The sequence below is a fragment of the Bos indicus genome, chromosome 7, assembly GCF_029378745.1.
Source record: "Bos indicus isolate NIAB-ARS_2022 breed Sahiwal x Tharparkar chromosome 7, NIAB-ARS_B.indTharparkar_mat_pri_1.0, whole genome shotgun sequence".
In the NCBI taxonomy this organism is placed as follows: Eukaryota; Metazoa; Chordata; class Mammalia; order Artiodactyla; family Bovidae; genus Bos; species Bos indicus.
This window is the reverse complement of record NC_091766.1, coordinates 42,601,709-42,619,528: the sequence shown is the minus strand read 5'-3', so window position 1 is coordinate 42,619,528 and position 17,820 is coordinate 42,601,709. Positions and strand designations below refer to the sequence as shown.

The window sequence follows — 17,820 nt, the reverse complement described above, 5'->3', positions numbered from 1 at the left end:
ATGTAGTTTTCCCCTAGACCTCAATCCTGGGAAGCCTACAGTCAGATTTTTATTTTCCTTTGACAAATACAATCACCAAAGTCTGACATTTGAGGACTTAATCATATAGATTCTCTACAGAATTTCCATTACCAGGCAAGGTTCGAAACTCTTTATTTTCCTGGTTTCATTTCTACCTTAAATTCTATTTGTCTCCAGTCTCCTCTGCCTCTTGGAATTGCTGAAAACTTCCAAATTTTCTGTGATCAGGCACACCTTCTCACTATGCAGCATTAGCCCTTTATTTTGCATAGAAAAGTGAATGCAACTGACATGATGTTGATGGCAAGTCATGCATTTTGAAAGTGAGATCAGTGGCTATGATTCTGTGTATATTATATACTGGTTGGTATATCAGTGAAGATCTAACTTGATAGTAAGATTGTTTAATAATTTTCCTTCAAGGATCTGGAGACCTTGTTAGTGAGTGACTTATGGGAACACAGTCCCCAGACTTTAATTAATTTTGATTCCAGATTGTAATAGGAAAACTTAGAAATTAATTGGCAACAGTTAAAATGTACAAAAATATCCCTCACCATCGAAAAATATTCAGATGTTTTAAAATATTTTCACATGATAAACCACAAGGCAAATGATAAATTTCCATCAGGGACATGTAATCTGCCCTATGATAAACTTCAAAAATAGAAGGATACTCAATATTCAGTATCTCTACATTTACCTCGCCCCCCCAAGAAACTTTACCCAATTTTTATATGATTCTTTATAGCCAATATGACTTCTAATGAAGTTCATTTTATAGCAGTTTGATAATATAGCTTCATTTTAACATACTGACATATGGTAAATAAAATTAACTGAGATCAGATGGACCTAAATTAATGGTCATCTCTCCAATTTTTTAACTGTAAATTTTATTCAAGTAAATTAAATTTCTGAGTTTTAGTAATGTTGTCTGTGGATGTGGGCATAGTAAAGCTGTCTCACTAGGCTGTGTTTTATATAACCCATTTGAATTAACAAAATTAATGGAGTCCTTGTAATGTTTTTCAGAAAGTCAATGTGAAGTCTCTCTTGGTTTATTATTATTACCTGGTTTTGAGAGTACCTTTTGCATATCTAGAGCAAAACACAGTATCTAAAGATTTAATGTTTCCTGTCTCTAAAAGCAGTCTAACCTACTATGACTGAATATTTGCCCACAAAGACTCAAAAATAATTTGCAAAATAATTATCATGAAAACCAGATTGTTTTGAAATATACATTTCAATTCCTTAAAAACAACAGACAATTGTCAAAGGAAATAAAAAATCAGGCAAATACATTCAGAAAAAGTTGGAAAAGTAATGTACCTTAGTTAAAAATGTAAGCTTAGTTCTGAACACTTTAACCCCTTCATCACACATGCAAATCTCAAAAGGGTTGGAAATAATTTAATAATTTTATGTTTTATCAATAAAAATGCAATTTTATTTATTTTATTTTTTAAAATGCAATTTTAAATTAATATGTAGTATTTTGGCAATATCAACTCTTTGCATACAAATGTATAAATTTATGTGCTTAATTTGTACAAGTGGTATGAACAAACATACCATACAGTACTCTGGATTTTTGATCAAAAGTTCTGCCTTGTTATTTGAATTACTCTAGAATATGTGTTTACAGTTTCATGTTATAATGCAGCTGTTTGAGGACAAAGATAACACTAATTTACCTTTATATCATCTTTATTTAGAGTCAGCAACCTACCACCAAATGTGTCCTGCTGCATATATTTGTATGGCCCATGGGCTCAGAAAATTGTATGAAATTCAAATTTCAGTGTCCATCAGGAAGGTTTATTCATTCTTATTAATTTTCATATTAGCTACAGCTGCTTCTATATTTTCAGAGTTGATTAGTTGTGGCAGAGACCCTATAGACCACAAAGACTAAAATATTAAATATCTGAATCTTCAAAGAAAAAGTTTGCCAACTTCTGGTCTTTGTTATCTTTATAAGTTTATTGAAAACATATTCACTAATTGTTGCTGTTGCTACTGCTAAGTCACTTCAGTTGTGTCCAACTCTGTGTGACCCCATAGATGGCAGCCCACCAGGCTCTCCCGTCCCTGGGATTCTCCAGGCAAGAACACTGGAGTGGGTTGCCATTTCCTTCTCCAATGCATGAAAGTGAAAAGTGAAAGCGAAGTTGCTCAGTCTTGTCCGACCCTCAGCGACCCCACGGACTGCAGCCTACCAGGCTCCTCTGTCCATGGGATTTTCCAGGCAGGAGTACTGGAGTGGGGTGCATTGCCTTCTCCATCACTAATTGTTAGTGAATATGAAATATGAAATTATATTTAATTTTATTCTCCATTTTAAGGATGAAGGGATTAGCAGGTTGGTGATATTCCCTAGAATGGTTTCATTCCAAATGTGATATCTTTGATGAATAAAATAATCACAATCTCTAGTACTGGTATTTGGTTGTTAATCTTGCAAAAATGTCGTTTTAATTTCCCACCAATAAAGAGAAGGGGGCTTCCCTTGTGGCTCAGACAGTAAAGAATCTGCCTGCAATTCAGGAGACCCAGGTTTGATCCCTGGGTAAGGAAGATCCCTTGGAGAAGGGAATGGATACCCACTCCAGTATTCTTGCCTGGAGGATTCCATGGACAAAGGAGCCTGGTGGGCTACATTCCTTGGGGTCACAGAGAGTCAGATATGACTGAGCAACTAACACCTTCACTTCACTTTTCAATAAAGAGAATAAAAAGCATTCAGTTATTATGTGGGAAGTACAAGTAGTAAATATTCACAGTCTTGCAGTGTTAAAACTCTCCATATCAAATATTGCTAGAAGTGTGAGGTAAGCGTACAAATGAATAACAAATGGATAACAGCCAGACTCTGTATCAAAACAGAACTTCTACCCACAACTTTCAGCAATCAGCCCAGGAAGCCAGCCTATACTCTCTAGTAACCAATTCAAGAGATCAGATGATAACCCAATAGCAACTGACCTGTACCAGTTAAGACTTGATTAATTATTATCAGACTTAGTTTTTATGCTCATTTCCAACTTCTGACCAATTGAAAGAAGCCAAATATCCTCTCCTAATCAATAACACAGGACACTCTGTTTTTAGTTAGCCTGCCGACAGCTTCCACAAGTCAAAAATCTCCAATAGGGCATACATGACACCTTCCTTTTTCCCACAATGAAGTTTTCCCACTCCTCTACTTGACTTTGATTCTTTACCAAACTGAAGTGATGGTAGCTGATTCCCTTAACTGTAAAGCATTAGTCACTCAGTTGTGTCCAGCTCTTTGTGACCCCATAGACTGCAGTTCACGAGGCTCCTCTGTCTTTGGAATTCTTCAGGCAAGAATACTAGAAACAACAACAACAACAACAACAAAATTATAGGAGAATAAAATAAAAAGTAAAAACAAACAAACAAACAAACAAGAATACTAGAATGGGTAGCCATTCCCTTCTCCAGGGGATCTTCCTAACCCAGGGATTGTACCTGGACCTCCTGCATTGCATGCAGATTCTTTACCTTCTGAGCCACCAGAGAAACCCTCCTTACTGTAAAAGCTCAAATTAAATATCCTTGATATTCTCTCATTTGTAATATCTTCAGTTATTTCCACAGTAGTGTTTAAAATGGTGTGTGGACTCTTAAACAGGAGCTATAGAAGAGTTACAATTCAGAATCCTAGGATTTTAAAGTTGTCCATGTCTTCTACAGCAGAGCGTGGCTTATCATTGGACACACAACCTGATGTCAGAAACTGAACGCCTGTATATGACAAGTGACTGTGCAGCAGGAGTAGCCTACCATGAGCCACTATTTTAAATGGATCAAATTGTGAGTTTAACCAGGCACAGCAATCCAACATATAATGAAAATGATGTATTGAGAAATTGAATTAAGCAGATTCAGAGATCATAAGTAATGATCCACGAATGGTACCATGAATGGTAGCCCAATCAGTCTTCAAAGACATCTACTTTTGTTAAACCAATGCCTCTTCCTAAGATCAAAGAATGGAAAAAGCAAAAATGTGAACCTAATTCACTGATGCATTAGTTTAGTACATTGGTTTAAGCCAAAATAAGGGATTTCTTTTACCTTATGACCCCATTCTTAGGAGACCCTAAAGGACAGTTGTGTGTGAAAATCTTCCCTCAGGGCAGAGGTTTAATTATTTACTCTGTATGTAGAGAGATATAGACTGAGATAAGGACATACATAACTTAAGCCATGGTTAATGGCTTGGCTAGTTGTATGTGGCCTGGGGAAGCATAATTTGAAAAATCAGAAACAAAGAAGTCTATGGAAGGAGCATGAAGTATGAATGAATCTGTAAGATAGGAATAAACTGAGCAGAACTTTCTACTTCATATCAGTGCCTTCTTAGAGCACACATCATTGAATGGCCACTAAAGAAAGAGGTGGACAGAATGACTTATCCAGTAAAGGTCATATAGTTTTTATCAGTGGCCAACCTGGTGCTTATATATAATAGGACCATGAATGGAATGACAATGAATGCAATGAAGCAGGCTGTGCATGGGTCCAATACCATGGGTACCCTTGAACCAAAATCAATCAATTGGGGATTATCTAGAAACCAATGCTGAATGAACACTATGATTGCCACATTGGACCATAGTACCCCAGACAAGACAAGGAAGCTTCTTCATGGAATTGGCATCTGTGGTGGTGAATTTGATTTTTATTTTCTGCACTACCTCTTCCAGTACTTCTTCAAGAGTTTGCACAGTTCCTTATTGAGAAATACTGAATCTTACATCAATATTGCCTCAGGCAAAGATGCCTATTTTACAGGGATGGGCCTGTGGCAATGCATGTATGACCTCATGATTCTCTCATCCTACCATGTGAGAATTAATGTGGAAACTGTTAACCTGATAGAACAACAGAATACCTTTTAGAGTTTCATTGAAGATTCTAGCTAAAGGTCAGTGAGATGGGGTGTTGTCCCTCAGGATGTGGCATATGTACTGAATCAAGGGTTATTGCATGGTGTTGTTGCACAATACCGGGAATGTATCAGTGCAAGGGTAAAGCAATGATTGCTTCTTCCTCCCTTTACTCTGTCACTTGTGACATTTATGCTTCCCATTCCCTTAAGCTTGGATTCTGTCAAAATATAGGTCCTGAACACGGGATGCAACTGTGGAAGTACCTCCTGAGAATAGACATTGACCAAAGGAGACTGAGACTGGTGAGGGATTTTTCTTTCTTCTGACCTTCAGTTGGGTAATTCTGGAAGGCATTATGTATGCTTCTTAGGAGGGCCAACAAAATAGAACTCCAGCTACACACAGTAACATCCTTGAATACCCTATAAATGAAAATCTTATAATACATACTTCCCTGGCAGTTCAGGGGTTAAGACTCTGCACTCCAAACACAGGGGGCAGAGGTTCCATTCCTGGTAGAGGAACTAAGATCCTGCATGCTGCATAGTGTGGCCAGAAAATGAACCAACCAACCAAACAAAAAAACCCAATAAAAACTTGATATTTTTCCACCTTCTCTATGTCACTCTCCCTACTGTATCACTCTTGCTTCCTGAGATCATCTCCCAAGTCCCTGTATCAGGTTCTGTTTTCAGGAGAACTCAAGACAAGAAATTCTTCAAACTTATTTCCCACCACTCTTTGCTTTCCTGCTAGTTACGATCATGAAGGCTTGGAGACATCAATACCCTAAGTACTTCACAAATTCTAGAATCCCCTGCTTTCTGTTCTTTATCCTGAAATACATTTTCTCTTTTCCTCAACTTGGTTACTCCCTATTTTCATGTTTTAACTTCAGCAAACTTTATCATAAATCAACAATACTTCAATTTAAAAAGTAAACTTCCTCAGAGGAATCTTCCTTGACACTCCCTAAATGTACTAAACTTGGAAGTCTGCTCATCCCAACGTTATTTTTTACTCAGGTATAGTTGGTTCACAAGATTGATTAGTTTCAGGTGTACAGAAAAATGATTCAGATATGTAATTTTTTTTCAGAGTTTTTTCCTTACAAGTTATGACAGGATATTAAATATAGTTCCCTGTGCTATACAGCAAATCCTTGCTGTTTATCTATTTAATGTATGGTAGTATACATCTGTTAATCCCTTACTTCTGATTTATCCCTGTGCCCGTTTCCCTTTGATGACTCTAGGTTTGTTTTGTATGTCTATGAGTCTGTTTTGTTTTGTAAGTAAGTTCACTTGTACTATTTTTACACATATTAATAATATCATATAATGTTTTTCTTTCTCTGTCTGATTTACTTAGTATGATAATGTCTAAGCCCACTCACATTGCTGCAAATGGCAATGTTTCATTCCTTTTGTAGAAGTAATATTCCATTTTCCATTGTGTATGTGTATATTCTTTATCCATTCATTTGTTGATGCACACTTAGGTTGCTTCCATGTCTTGGCCAATTATAAATAGTGCTGATATGATCATTGGGATGCATATGTCTTTTCAAATTACATTTCTCATTTTTTGGATATAGGTGCAGGAATGAGAATCTTGGATCATATAGTAACTCCATTTTAAAAAAGAAACTGCATACTGTTTTATATAGTGGATGCATCAGTTTTCATTTCAACCAACAACACTGTAAGAGGGTTCCCTTTTCTTCACATACTCTTCAGCATGTATTGTTTGTAGTCTTTTTGATGTGCCCATCCCAACATTAAAAATAGACAGATTTTAATTCATATGCATTTTATGGGACTTTGGTCACAAACATTAGCATAGTTTATGGCACATAATATTTTCACAATATGTTGTATTCAATTTGATAAATATGATTGGTAAATCCTTGAGAGTAAGGAGAACTCAGGAAAGAAATGCATCTTAGTTCTCATTTTCATTACTTAAGCAGGGTACTCAACATGGTCCAGATGTGTTAAAGAGTCACTGTTCTGGAGAACCATATGGTAGATGTTATTTGGGATTTAATTAGAATAATTTTTCAGTTTTCTCAGGTGATAAATACATCATGAATACTACAAAGTACTATAAGGATACTGGGCTTTCCAGGTGGTGCTAGTGGTAAAGAGCCCTCCTACCAACCCAAGAGATATAAGAGATGCTGGCTTGATTCCTGGGTGAGAAAGATCCCCTGGAAAAGGACGTGGCAACCCACTCTGATATTCCTGCCTGGAGAATCCCATGGACAGAGGAGCCTGGAAGGCTACAGTCCATGGGATCACAAAGAATTGGACACGACTGAGATGACTTAGCACACATGCACAGGTATGCTATACACACACAACAACTTTTCAAGTTATTTTATGATATGATAGAAAAATTGAGTTGTATAAAACAGTGAGAAAACAGTTTTAAATATAGTTTTTCATAGGAAATGAACTGTTTGAGGCCCAATCTGGTTGCTTGCTGTAATTAAAAAACATTTTTAGCATATTATGCAATTACCCTCTCATTTTACCTTGTTTCTGTGGGCATGTCCTTTAGTAGCTTCTTTCTTTTGATACTGAAGAGCATGTGTATTATTCAACTGCTTTGCTGAAGCCAGTAACTATGTTATTGACTCTATGTGTCAGGTATGACCTATCAAATCCCTTACGATTACACAGTGGAAGTGACAAATAGATTCAAGGGATTAGATCTGATAAAGTGCCTGTAGAACTATGGATGGAGGTTCATAACAGGTACAGGAGGCAGTGATCCCCAAGAAAAAGAAAATGCAAGAAGGCAAAATGATTGTCCGAGGAGGCCTTACAAATAGCTGAGAAAAGAAGAGAAGTGAAAGGCAAAGGAGAAAAGGAAAGATATACCCATTTGAATGCAGACTTCCAAAGAATAGCAAGGAGAGATAAGAAAGCCTTCCTCAGTGATCAGTGCAAAGAAATAGAGAAAAACAATAGACTGGGAAAGACTAGAGATCTCTTGAAGAAAATTAGAGATACCAAAGGAACATTTCATGCAAAGATGGGCACAATAAAGAACAGAAATGGTATGAAACTAACAGAAGCAGAAGACATTAAGAAGAGGTGGAAAGAATACATAGAAGTATACAAAAAAAGATCTTAATGATCCAGATAACCACAATGGTGTGATTACTCAACTAGAGCCAGACATCTTGGAGTGCCAAGTCAAGTGGGCCTTAGAAGCATCACCATGAACAAAGCTAGTGGAGGTGATGGAATTCCAGCTGAGATATTTCAGATACTAAAAGATGATGTTGTGAAAGGACTGCACTCAATATGCCAGCAAATTTGGAAAGCTCAGCAGTGGCCACAGGACTGGAAAATATCAGTTTTAATTCCAATGCCAAAGAAGGGTAATGTCAAAGGATGTTTAAAGTATCACACAGTTGCACTCATTTCACATGCTAGCAAAGTAATACTCAAAATTCTCTAAGCTAGGCTTCAATAGTACATGAACCGAGAACTTCCAGATATTCAAGCTGGATTTGAAAAAGGCAGAGGAGCCAGAGATCAAAATGCCAACATGTTTTGGATCATAGAAAAAGCAAGAGAATTTCAGAAGAACATCTATTTCTGCTTCATTGACGACACTAAAGCCTTTGTGTGGATCACAACAAACTGTGGAAAATTCCTAATCAGATGGGAATACCAGACCACCTTACCTGCCTAGTGAAACCTGTATGCAGGTTAAGAAGAAACAGTTAAGACCAAACATGGAAAAATGGACTGGTTCAAAATTGGGAAAGGATTACGTCAAGGATGTATACTGATACTCTGTTTATTTAACTTATATGCAGAGTACATCATGTGAAATGCTAGACTGGATGAAGCAGAATCTGGAATCAAGATTGCTGGGAGAAATATCAATAACCTCATATATGCAATTGACACCACCCTTATGGCAGAAAGTGAAGGGGAGCTAAAGACCCTCTTGATGAAGGTGAAAGAGGAGAGTGAAAAAGCTGGCTTACAATTGAAGATTCAAAAAATGAAGATCATGGCATCTGGTCCCATCACTTCATGGAAAACACATGGAGAAACAATGGAAACAGTGACAGACTCTATTTTCTTGGGCTCCAAATTCACTGTGGATTGTGACTGCAGCCATGAAATTAAAAGATGCATGCTCCTTGGAAGAAAAACTATGACAAACCTAGGCAACATATTGAAAAGCAAAGACATTACTTTGCTGACCGAAGGTCCATTTAGTTAGAGCTATGGTTTTCCCAGTAGTCATGTATGGATGTGAGAGTTTGACCATAAAGAAGGCTGAGCGCTGAAGGATTGCTTTTGAACTGTGGTGTTGCAGAAGACTCTTGAGAATCCCTGGGACTGCAAGGAGATCAAACCAGTTAATTCTAAAGGAATTCAATCCTGAATATCCATTGGAAGGACTGATGCTGAAGCTGAACCTCCAATACTTTGGCCACCTCATGGGAAGAGCCGACTCATTAGAAAAGACCCTGATGCTGGGCAAGATTGAAAGCAGGGGGAGAAGGGAATGACAGAGGACAAGATGGTTGGATGGCATCACCAACTCAATGGACATGAGTTTAATCGAGCTCTAGGAGATGGTAAAGGATAGGGAAGCCTAGGGTGCTGCAGTCACTGGGGTCACAAAGAGTCTGACATGACTGAGTGATTGAACAGCAACAACCAGGGCACAATACACAATTATTTGGCTAAGTATTCACCAAACCCATTTTCTTTTCCTCTGGTGACACAGCTAGAAGATATTTTCCAGCCACCATTCAGTAAGATGTGGCATAGGACTTGCTGTTGTTGTCACTAAGCTGTGTCTGACACTTTTGCAACCCCATGGATGGTAGCTCACCAAGTTCCTCGGGAATTCCCAGGCAAGAATATTGGAGTGGTTTGCCATTTCTTTCTCCAGGGTATGTTCTCTACCCAGGGATCAAACCTACATTTCCTACATTGGCAGGCATATTCTATACCACTGAGCTGCCAGGAAAGCCCATGGTGTAAGACTCTGACAAATTCAATATGGGTAGATGTCATGTTTGCCACTTCCCTGACTAGCCTGTAAGACCATCTCAGACATTTCTGCACTTCTTTTTGCTGGATATACACCAAAGCCCATTCAATCTTAGAAATCACATGCTAATGATGTCAGAACCTATGTCAGTCTGGATCACTGATTGTAAGGAACAGAACCACAGATTCTACCTCTCTAAAGATTAGACCTTTTATGAACAAAACATAAACTTCTATTGTGTTAGTGAGCTAAGATTTAGGGAGGGATATCTGTTATATCAGCTACTATTACTTTTACTAATGTTCTGTCTCTCTGAGATCGTGAAGGGATCATGGGAATCGTTTCCCTGCGTATCAAGACGCAGTTCCTTTGTTTGGCTATAATATTGCTGACCTCCATGAGGTTCTGATAGGGTAATGAGATACAATCTACTAACAAAACACTGTACTGTCTTCATCTCTCCTTTATCGCTCCCCTACTTTCACCATCCAACTTTTTCTCATAGGAAGTGGGGAGGGATTGGACATCCATCTGTCCTTGAAATTTCTTTCTCAAAGATATGTTGGTTTTGTTTATCTGAGAGAAATGAATAATGGGAGATGAGGTTAGAGAACTAAGAAACTGTAAAGTAACAAATCTCTGAAAACTCCTACTGTAACTATGAGGTCAGAATGCGATTTCATTAAATTAAAAGATATGAAATACAGTCAATAGATAATTGTTCCTTAATAGTTGTCAAAGAAATAAATTTGGTTTTCACTCAATCAAAAGAAATATTATTAACCTGGAGAAAACAGTTCTTCTTGGAGAAAATTAATGACCCTATCTCTTTCTTTGTTCTACTCTCAGACCAGGCTGATACTTGGTCAAATGTTAGAATAAGTAGTCCCAGCTTTCTCTATCTCTGTGATGATAAAAAAAAAATGATGGGAATCCTCATCCACTTTTGTGGATGAATTAGGAAACTGTGTATATATGCTTCCATCTATGTGCTATTAAAGCCTTTTTCTCCAAATATTTCTATGAAAGCAACTCATAACTGAACTTAATTATTTTGTTTCAAACATAATAAAGTAACTGGATAGTCAATATTTCTAAAATAATATATGTTCCTAAATAGGAATTCTGTGTAGAGGAAGAAAAAGCAAGCCAGGACTTCCATATTGAAACTAGATTTACAGTAATGATATTTCTTAAATTACTTTGATACCAGCTTCTTCCTCAGGACCTTTCTCAGGGCCCCCACCACCTCCTTGTTCCTCAGGCTGTATATAATGGGGTTCAGCATGGGAGTAAGAATAGTGTAGAACACAGAAAGACCTTGATCCAATGCTGGGGTGTGGGAGGAGCCAGGTGTCATGTACACCACTATGCCTGGCCCCAGGTAGAGACTCACCACAGTCAGGTGAGAAGAGCACGTGGCCAGAGCTTTGTTCCTCCCCTCAGGAGATTTCATTTTGAGAACAGTGAGGAAGATTTGAATGTAGGAGGCAATTATGAGGTTGAAAGGGATGAGGATAAATATGATACTTACCACAAATACCACCATCTCATAATCTGAAGTATCCTCACAGGATAGCTTTAAGACAGCTGGCATCTCACAGAAGAAGTGATTTATTTCCTTTAGACCACATATGGGAAAATGCATGGTGTAGATGGTTTGAATGAGTGAATTTAGAGCACCCCCAGTCCATGATGCTACTGCTATGAGCAAACAGACCTTAGAATTCATGATGACTGTGTATTGCAGGGGATTACAAATAGCCACAAATCGGTCATACGACATGAAGGTCAGAAGGAGACACTCAGCACCACCTAGACTCAGGCAGAAAAACATTTGGATTCCACAGCCAATGAAAGAGATGCTGTGCTTCCCCAAAGAGTGGTTGATGACCATCTTAGGAACTGAGCTGGAGATGTAGAACAAGTCAATGAGAGAGAGCTGGCTGAGTAAGAAGTACATGGGAGTGTGGAGGTGAACATCCAGCCAGATCAGGAAGGTGAGTATGGAGTTCCCTGTGAGGGCAATGAGGTAGACCAGAAGAATGAGGTAGACCAGGAGGCTGGCATATTGAAACTCAGGAAAGAGGCCCAAGAGGATGAAATCTGTAGTAGATATGTTATTTCTTTTTGCCATATCTTAACTTCCTCTGTGATGGCTGATGCACTGTGGGAGAAAAAATATAGGACATCTCGTAAATCTTATGCCTAGTTAAGAACCTTTATTTTAGACTAGTTATTCCCCTATCCATTCTTTTTATGTCTTAGTTGAACAAAATGATATTTAAAATGTCTTGAGGAAGTTACAGTCTTCCCACGCGGTGCCTGCCAATGTAGGAGATGTAAGAGATGTGAGTTCGATCCCTGGGTTGGGAAGATCCCCTGGAGGAGGAAATGGAAACCACTCCAGTATTCTTGCCTGGAGAATCCCATGGACAGAGGAGCATGGTGGGCTAGAGTCCATAGGGTTGCAAAGAGTTGGACATGACTGAAGCGATTTAGCATGCACATGAGGAACTTATGGGTGTGAACATATGGAGAGTTGGGGAGAGTGAAGCACTCAGACAAGGCATGGAACCTCCATGTCTTACATATTTCTTTCATCTGAATGTTCATCCATATCTTTTATCACATCCTTTTATGATAAATCAGAAATCCGTTAAAAAAAAAAGGTGAGGTTCACCAGTCTTTAACTTATTGTTTGATAAACACTAAATGCTGATCATTTTACTCCACTATTTAAAAATTATTTCATATCTACAGTTATCATATCCATCCAAGAATTAAAAACTCATTATTTGGAATTTCCTGGGACAATGAGACTCCATATTTTGGTCTCCTTTTAGTTTTTGACTTATCAATGGGACCATTTCCTCAAGCGTCTTAAGTAGCTCCTCCTCTCCTCTGTCTATATCATCTCCCTTGTCAATCTTTCATAGCCCCATGCAGGACCAAATACATATTTCACATGGCAAAATTAAAATGTGGTACCCTTTTTTCAAAATTATGAAAAATTTCAAGATGGCAACATCAGATCATTAAATCACACATGGGCCACTCCTAAGCACAGGACACTGTATGACCTCAGAGTGAAGCTTTTCCTGATTCTATGAGTTCAAGCTCTCAGAACAATATATTTACCTGTCTATCCTCTTTGGAGTTCACTTCTGTATTTCCAACAATTTCTTAAACACTTTCATCACATGTCCTGCCAACACTTCCAATTTATCATGCCAAAACTGAGCTCAACTCCCACCTTTTATGCCTTGATTATTTCAGTCATCACCTCTCCTCTAACACAAACATTCAGGCTTATAACATTGAGACCACATTTAATTATTTTTCCTTATATATTTAATTAGTTAATTGATCTAACCATATTTAACTATCATATCTCTCAGACATTCCCCTCTTTTCCAAACTTATTATTTCACTCAATTCTAAATCTTTAGCCTTCTTCTCGTGATTGTCCAGACTCCTTCTTCTTCAAACATAATCACCTTAAAGCATAGCTGTGATTGAGTCACTCTCCGTGGCAACATTTGAAATGTTCTCCATGAATTAGTGAATTAAGCTCAATGCTGCTTATATTTGCATTTAAATACTCCACAAGTTTGTTACTAATTTAGCTGGCCAATTTTTTGTATTGCAACAAAAATTTTCCCTTATAATGACTTACACTATAATCTTATGAAATATCGTATCTTTCCATCTTCATGCATTTACTTATGTACTGATAGTTTTCCTTTTATTTAGACCAGGCTCCCTCCAGTAAAGGCTGTATCAAATCCTTCCCATCATTTAACATTCTGATCAATGTCAGTGCCTTTTTGAATTCTTCTCAAAACTCTGTCCATTCCATTCTGATCAAAAACTGATTTTACCTTCTTTTTAAAATATTTGATTCCCTTTGAATTTCAACACTTGTTATCCGGTCCCATCACTTCATGGGAAATAGATGGGGAAATAGTGGAAACAGTGTCAGACTTTATTTTTTTGGGCTCCAAAATCACTGCAGATGGTGACTGCAGCCATGAAATTAAAAGACGCTTACTCCTTGGAAGGAAAGTTATGACCAACCTAGATAGCATTTTCAAAAGCAGAGACATTACTTTGCCAACACAGGTCCGTCTAGTCAAGGCTGTGGTTTTTCCTGTGGTTATGTATGGATGTGAGAGTTGGACTGTGAAGAAGGCTGAGCGCCGAGGAATTGATGCTTTTGAACTGTGGTGTTAGAGAAGACTCTTGAGAGTCCCTTGGACTGCAAGGAGATCCAACCAGTCCATTCTGAAGGAGATCAGCCTAGGGATTTCTTTGGAAGGAATGATGCTAAAGCTGAAACCCCAGTACTTTGGCCACCTCATGCGAAGAGTTGACTCATTGGAAAAGACTCTGATGCTGGGAGGGATTGTGGGCAGGAGGAGAAGGGGATGACAGAGGATGAGATGGCTGGATGGCATCACTGACTCGATGGACGTGAGTCTGAGTGAACTCTGGGAGTTGGTGATGGACAGGGAGGCCTGGTGTGCTGCGATTCATGGGGTCGCAAAGAGTCGGACACGACTGAGTGACTGAACTGAACTGAACTGAATAGAGTAGTAACTTTAATACCTGTAGTTGATAATCCCCACATATTGTTCCCTCAGTACAATTTTACAACATGGATCATAAAATAGGTAAGTGTATAAGAAAGTATTGGAATGCAGATATTTCAAGATTATTATATCTTTGCTATTATTCACTTTTGTGAACATATGAAAATGAAATATTTCTTTACTTTGACAAGCTCAGTGCTCAAGCAGTATGTCTGGCTGCTGTCACAAATCATTGAAACCTAGAGTTAAAATAGCTCATGAAAAAGGGAGTTGAATAAAGATTGGGAGGAGAAAGAGAAAGAAGTGGAATGGAGATAAAAGAAGTAAAATAAGAGGATGGGGAGGAATAAGACGTTAGAGAATGTAAAGGAAAAAGAAGAAGAGGAAATGTGTTAACTGAAATGATGCCCATGAACTTCTCTAGCAATCCAATAGTTAAGTATCCCCATTTCCACTGCTGGGGACATGGGTTTGATTCCTGCTCAGGGAACTAAGATCCCACATGCCACGAGATGTGGCTAAAATATAAAATAAAACGGTGCCCAAGTTTTATTCTTTTATGATATTATCAGCACATACCATATATATTATTACAAAAATTCTGCTTGTGGGTCACTTTTGAGGCCTCTAAGCCCTGGGTCCTTCTAATCACTTGTGAGTAATCATTCATGTGAATTAATGTACTTGTTAATTAACTTTTTATTTTAACAAACTTTCCTTATGGCTCTTTGTCATAATCAAAATACAGTTTGTGAGAAATGTGCTTCTTCTATTATGTATGACAGTAAATTAGTTTTAGAAAAACCAAGAAATTTTCTCAATCACAAAAAAATTGGTATAGAATCAGAGCTCTAACTGATGGAATTTGACTACTCTTCATGACCTAATTAGGGCTTCCCAGGTGGCACTAGTGTTAAAAGAATCTGCCTGCCAATGCAGGAGACACAAGAGATGCAGATTCAATCCCTGGGTTGGAAAGATTCCTTGGAGGAGGAAAATGGCAACCTACTCTAGTATTCTTGCCTGAAAAATTCCATAGACCAGAGAAGCCTGGTGGGCTTCTCTGTCCATGAGGTTGCAAAAAGTTGGACATGACTGAGAGACTGAACACAACATGACTTAATTATACCATGTTTACAAAGAAATCTGAATTTTCTATGAAGAGAGGTAGAGACAGCTAGATAAACACATGCACTCAAATCTCCAAATTGGGTGAGAGTTATTATGCATCGGACTTCACTAGTGGCTCAGACAGTAAAGCGTCTGTCTATAATGCGGGAGACCTGGGTATTATGCATCAGCTTAATTCCAACTGGCAACCTGGTTTCAAGCTTAGCACTAGAACATGACTAAATACTGGAATGCAGTCAGATCCTATCTCCAAAAGTAGGAGATATAATGTGCAGTCTATGGACCTTTTTAGAACTAGAATGTGTTACTGAAACCAGTGGACATTTATCACCAACAAATATAAAAGCAAAGAAGTCTCCTGCTCTTGGACCACTGCTTATTAATTGAGATTAATTCCTGTTGGTCATTTTATACCATAGGATAAGGAATAAAGGTGGGTGGGACACCATAGAAATAGTAAGTGAATAAGGCAGTTGATAAGAGGGAGAAATAAAGGAGAAAAGGAGAGAAATAACTGGGCTCTTAGCTATAGCTCTCTCTGCTTTTACTGCCACACCCACCACATTGCTGCTTCCCCTGTCACTCTAAATCTGTTAGCAACAGCTTCAGGCATTAAACCAAAAACTTCTACCTCTAATATCAGTGGCTTATGTGTCTGCTCTGTAGAATCCTATGATAGTTATCACCTGGTTGTTTTTGGAGGAAAACATGTTTAGAACTCTCCCCTGAACCTCATCAGGAACTAAGTTTCTCTCCACTAGAGAAAAAGCAGAGTAGGGGGTGGGGCTGATGAAGAGAGCTGCTGCTTCTCACTATTCCATCATATAGAAAGAGACCCTGGAGCCTGTGTTCCAGGAGACCCAATGGGAGCAGAGAAGGGGACGGAGCTTAGGACGTTTCCAGGGCTTGTCAACCTTTCATCAAATAAGGTGATCTCTGCAACAACAGACAAGAAAACAAATGGCGAGAACTTGCTTACCGGGCATTAAGTGCGTGCGTGCGTGCGTGAATACTCAGTTGCTTCAGTTCAGTCCAGTTCAGTTCAGTCGTTCAGTCGTGTCCGACTCTGCGACCCCATGAATCGCAGCACGCCAGGCCTCCCTGTCCATTACCATCTCCCGGAGTTCACTCAAACTCACGTCCATCGAGTCAGTGATGCCATCCAGCCATCTCATCCTCTGTCATCCCCTTTTCCTCCTGCTCCTGCCTCCGAGCATCAGAGTCTTTTCCAATGAGTCAACTCTTCGCATGAGGTGGCCAAAGTACTGGAGTTTGAGCTTTAGCATCATTCCTTCCAAAGAACACCCAGGACTGATCTCCTTAGTACTAATTAAAGATGCCACAAATATTCATTTAAAAAAGAGGTTCATATTATTAGTACTATCTCCTTTTTTGCTGAAGTGAAACAGGGGCACAGAAAGGTTCTATAATTTCCCATCCAGCTATCAAGGAGCAGAGTCAGGTTTCAAACCAGGACCCTGAGCAGCTCTACAGCCAGGGTCTTCTTCCTCTCAAATGCCATAGAGCTCAAGGATGTTTTCCTTCTCCTAAAAGTTTTCCACAAGAGTCCACAATAAGTAGGGGCACCTGAGTGCTGAAAAAAAGAGAGGGTGGGGAATTTAGGTGCTGGAAAAGTGGAATGTGCTACATTTCTAACCAATCTACCTAGATTGGTTAGAAACAGCACAGATATCAACAGTGATGCTGGGAGAGCAGAAAGAGGATGGTGTGAATGGACACAGCACTGAAGCAAGACAGAAAAAACATTAGAGAGGCTGTAAAAATATTGATAAGGGGCCTTGACGGAAGGCTGAAGGAAGGAGTGATTGTGCCTGACAATGTAAGAAATCATTAGTTACATGATATTTATAGAGAAATTAACATCTTTCAAGCAGTCCTTCATAATTTCTTATTATTCTCAATTTTTTTTTTCAGTTTTAGTTTCTATCTATATATCTCCACCATGAGTTTTTTGACTGCTGTGATCCTGCCTCATTTATCTTGATAACCTCCACATTTAGTATTATTTGTAGAACATAGAAGGTGCTAATAAATGAAGAATGAATAAATCATAACTCTATGAAGAAAATAGTATCATCTCTATTTTT

General features: G+C 38.5%; 1 protein-coding gene across 1 annotated transcript; it reads right to left on the bottom strand.

The window, feature by feature from the left end:
* Window positions 1-1,989: 1,989 nt before the first annotated feature.
* On the bottom strand, window positions 1,990-12,878 carry LOC139184136 (olfactory receptor 2T1-like). The gene has a single exon (XM_070793403.1). It carries the CDS (start codon window positions 12,121-12,123, stop codon window positions 11,185-11,187), a length of 939 nt encoding a protein of 312 aa, XP_070649504.1. The 5' UTR covers window positions 12,124-12,878; the 3' UTR covers window positions 1,990-11,184.
* Window positions 12,879-17,820: the final 4,942 nt, after the last annotated feature.

Coding starts and splice junctions, on each gene's coding strand:
- LOC139184136 (XM_070793403.1), bottom strand. CDS start 12,123: ATGGCAAAAAGAAATAACATATCTACTACAGATTTCATCCTCTTGGGC.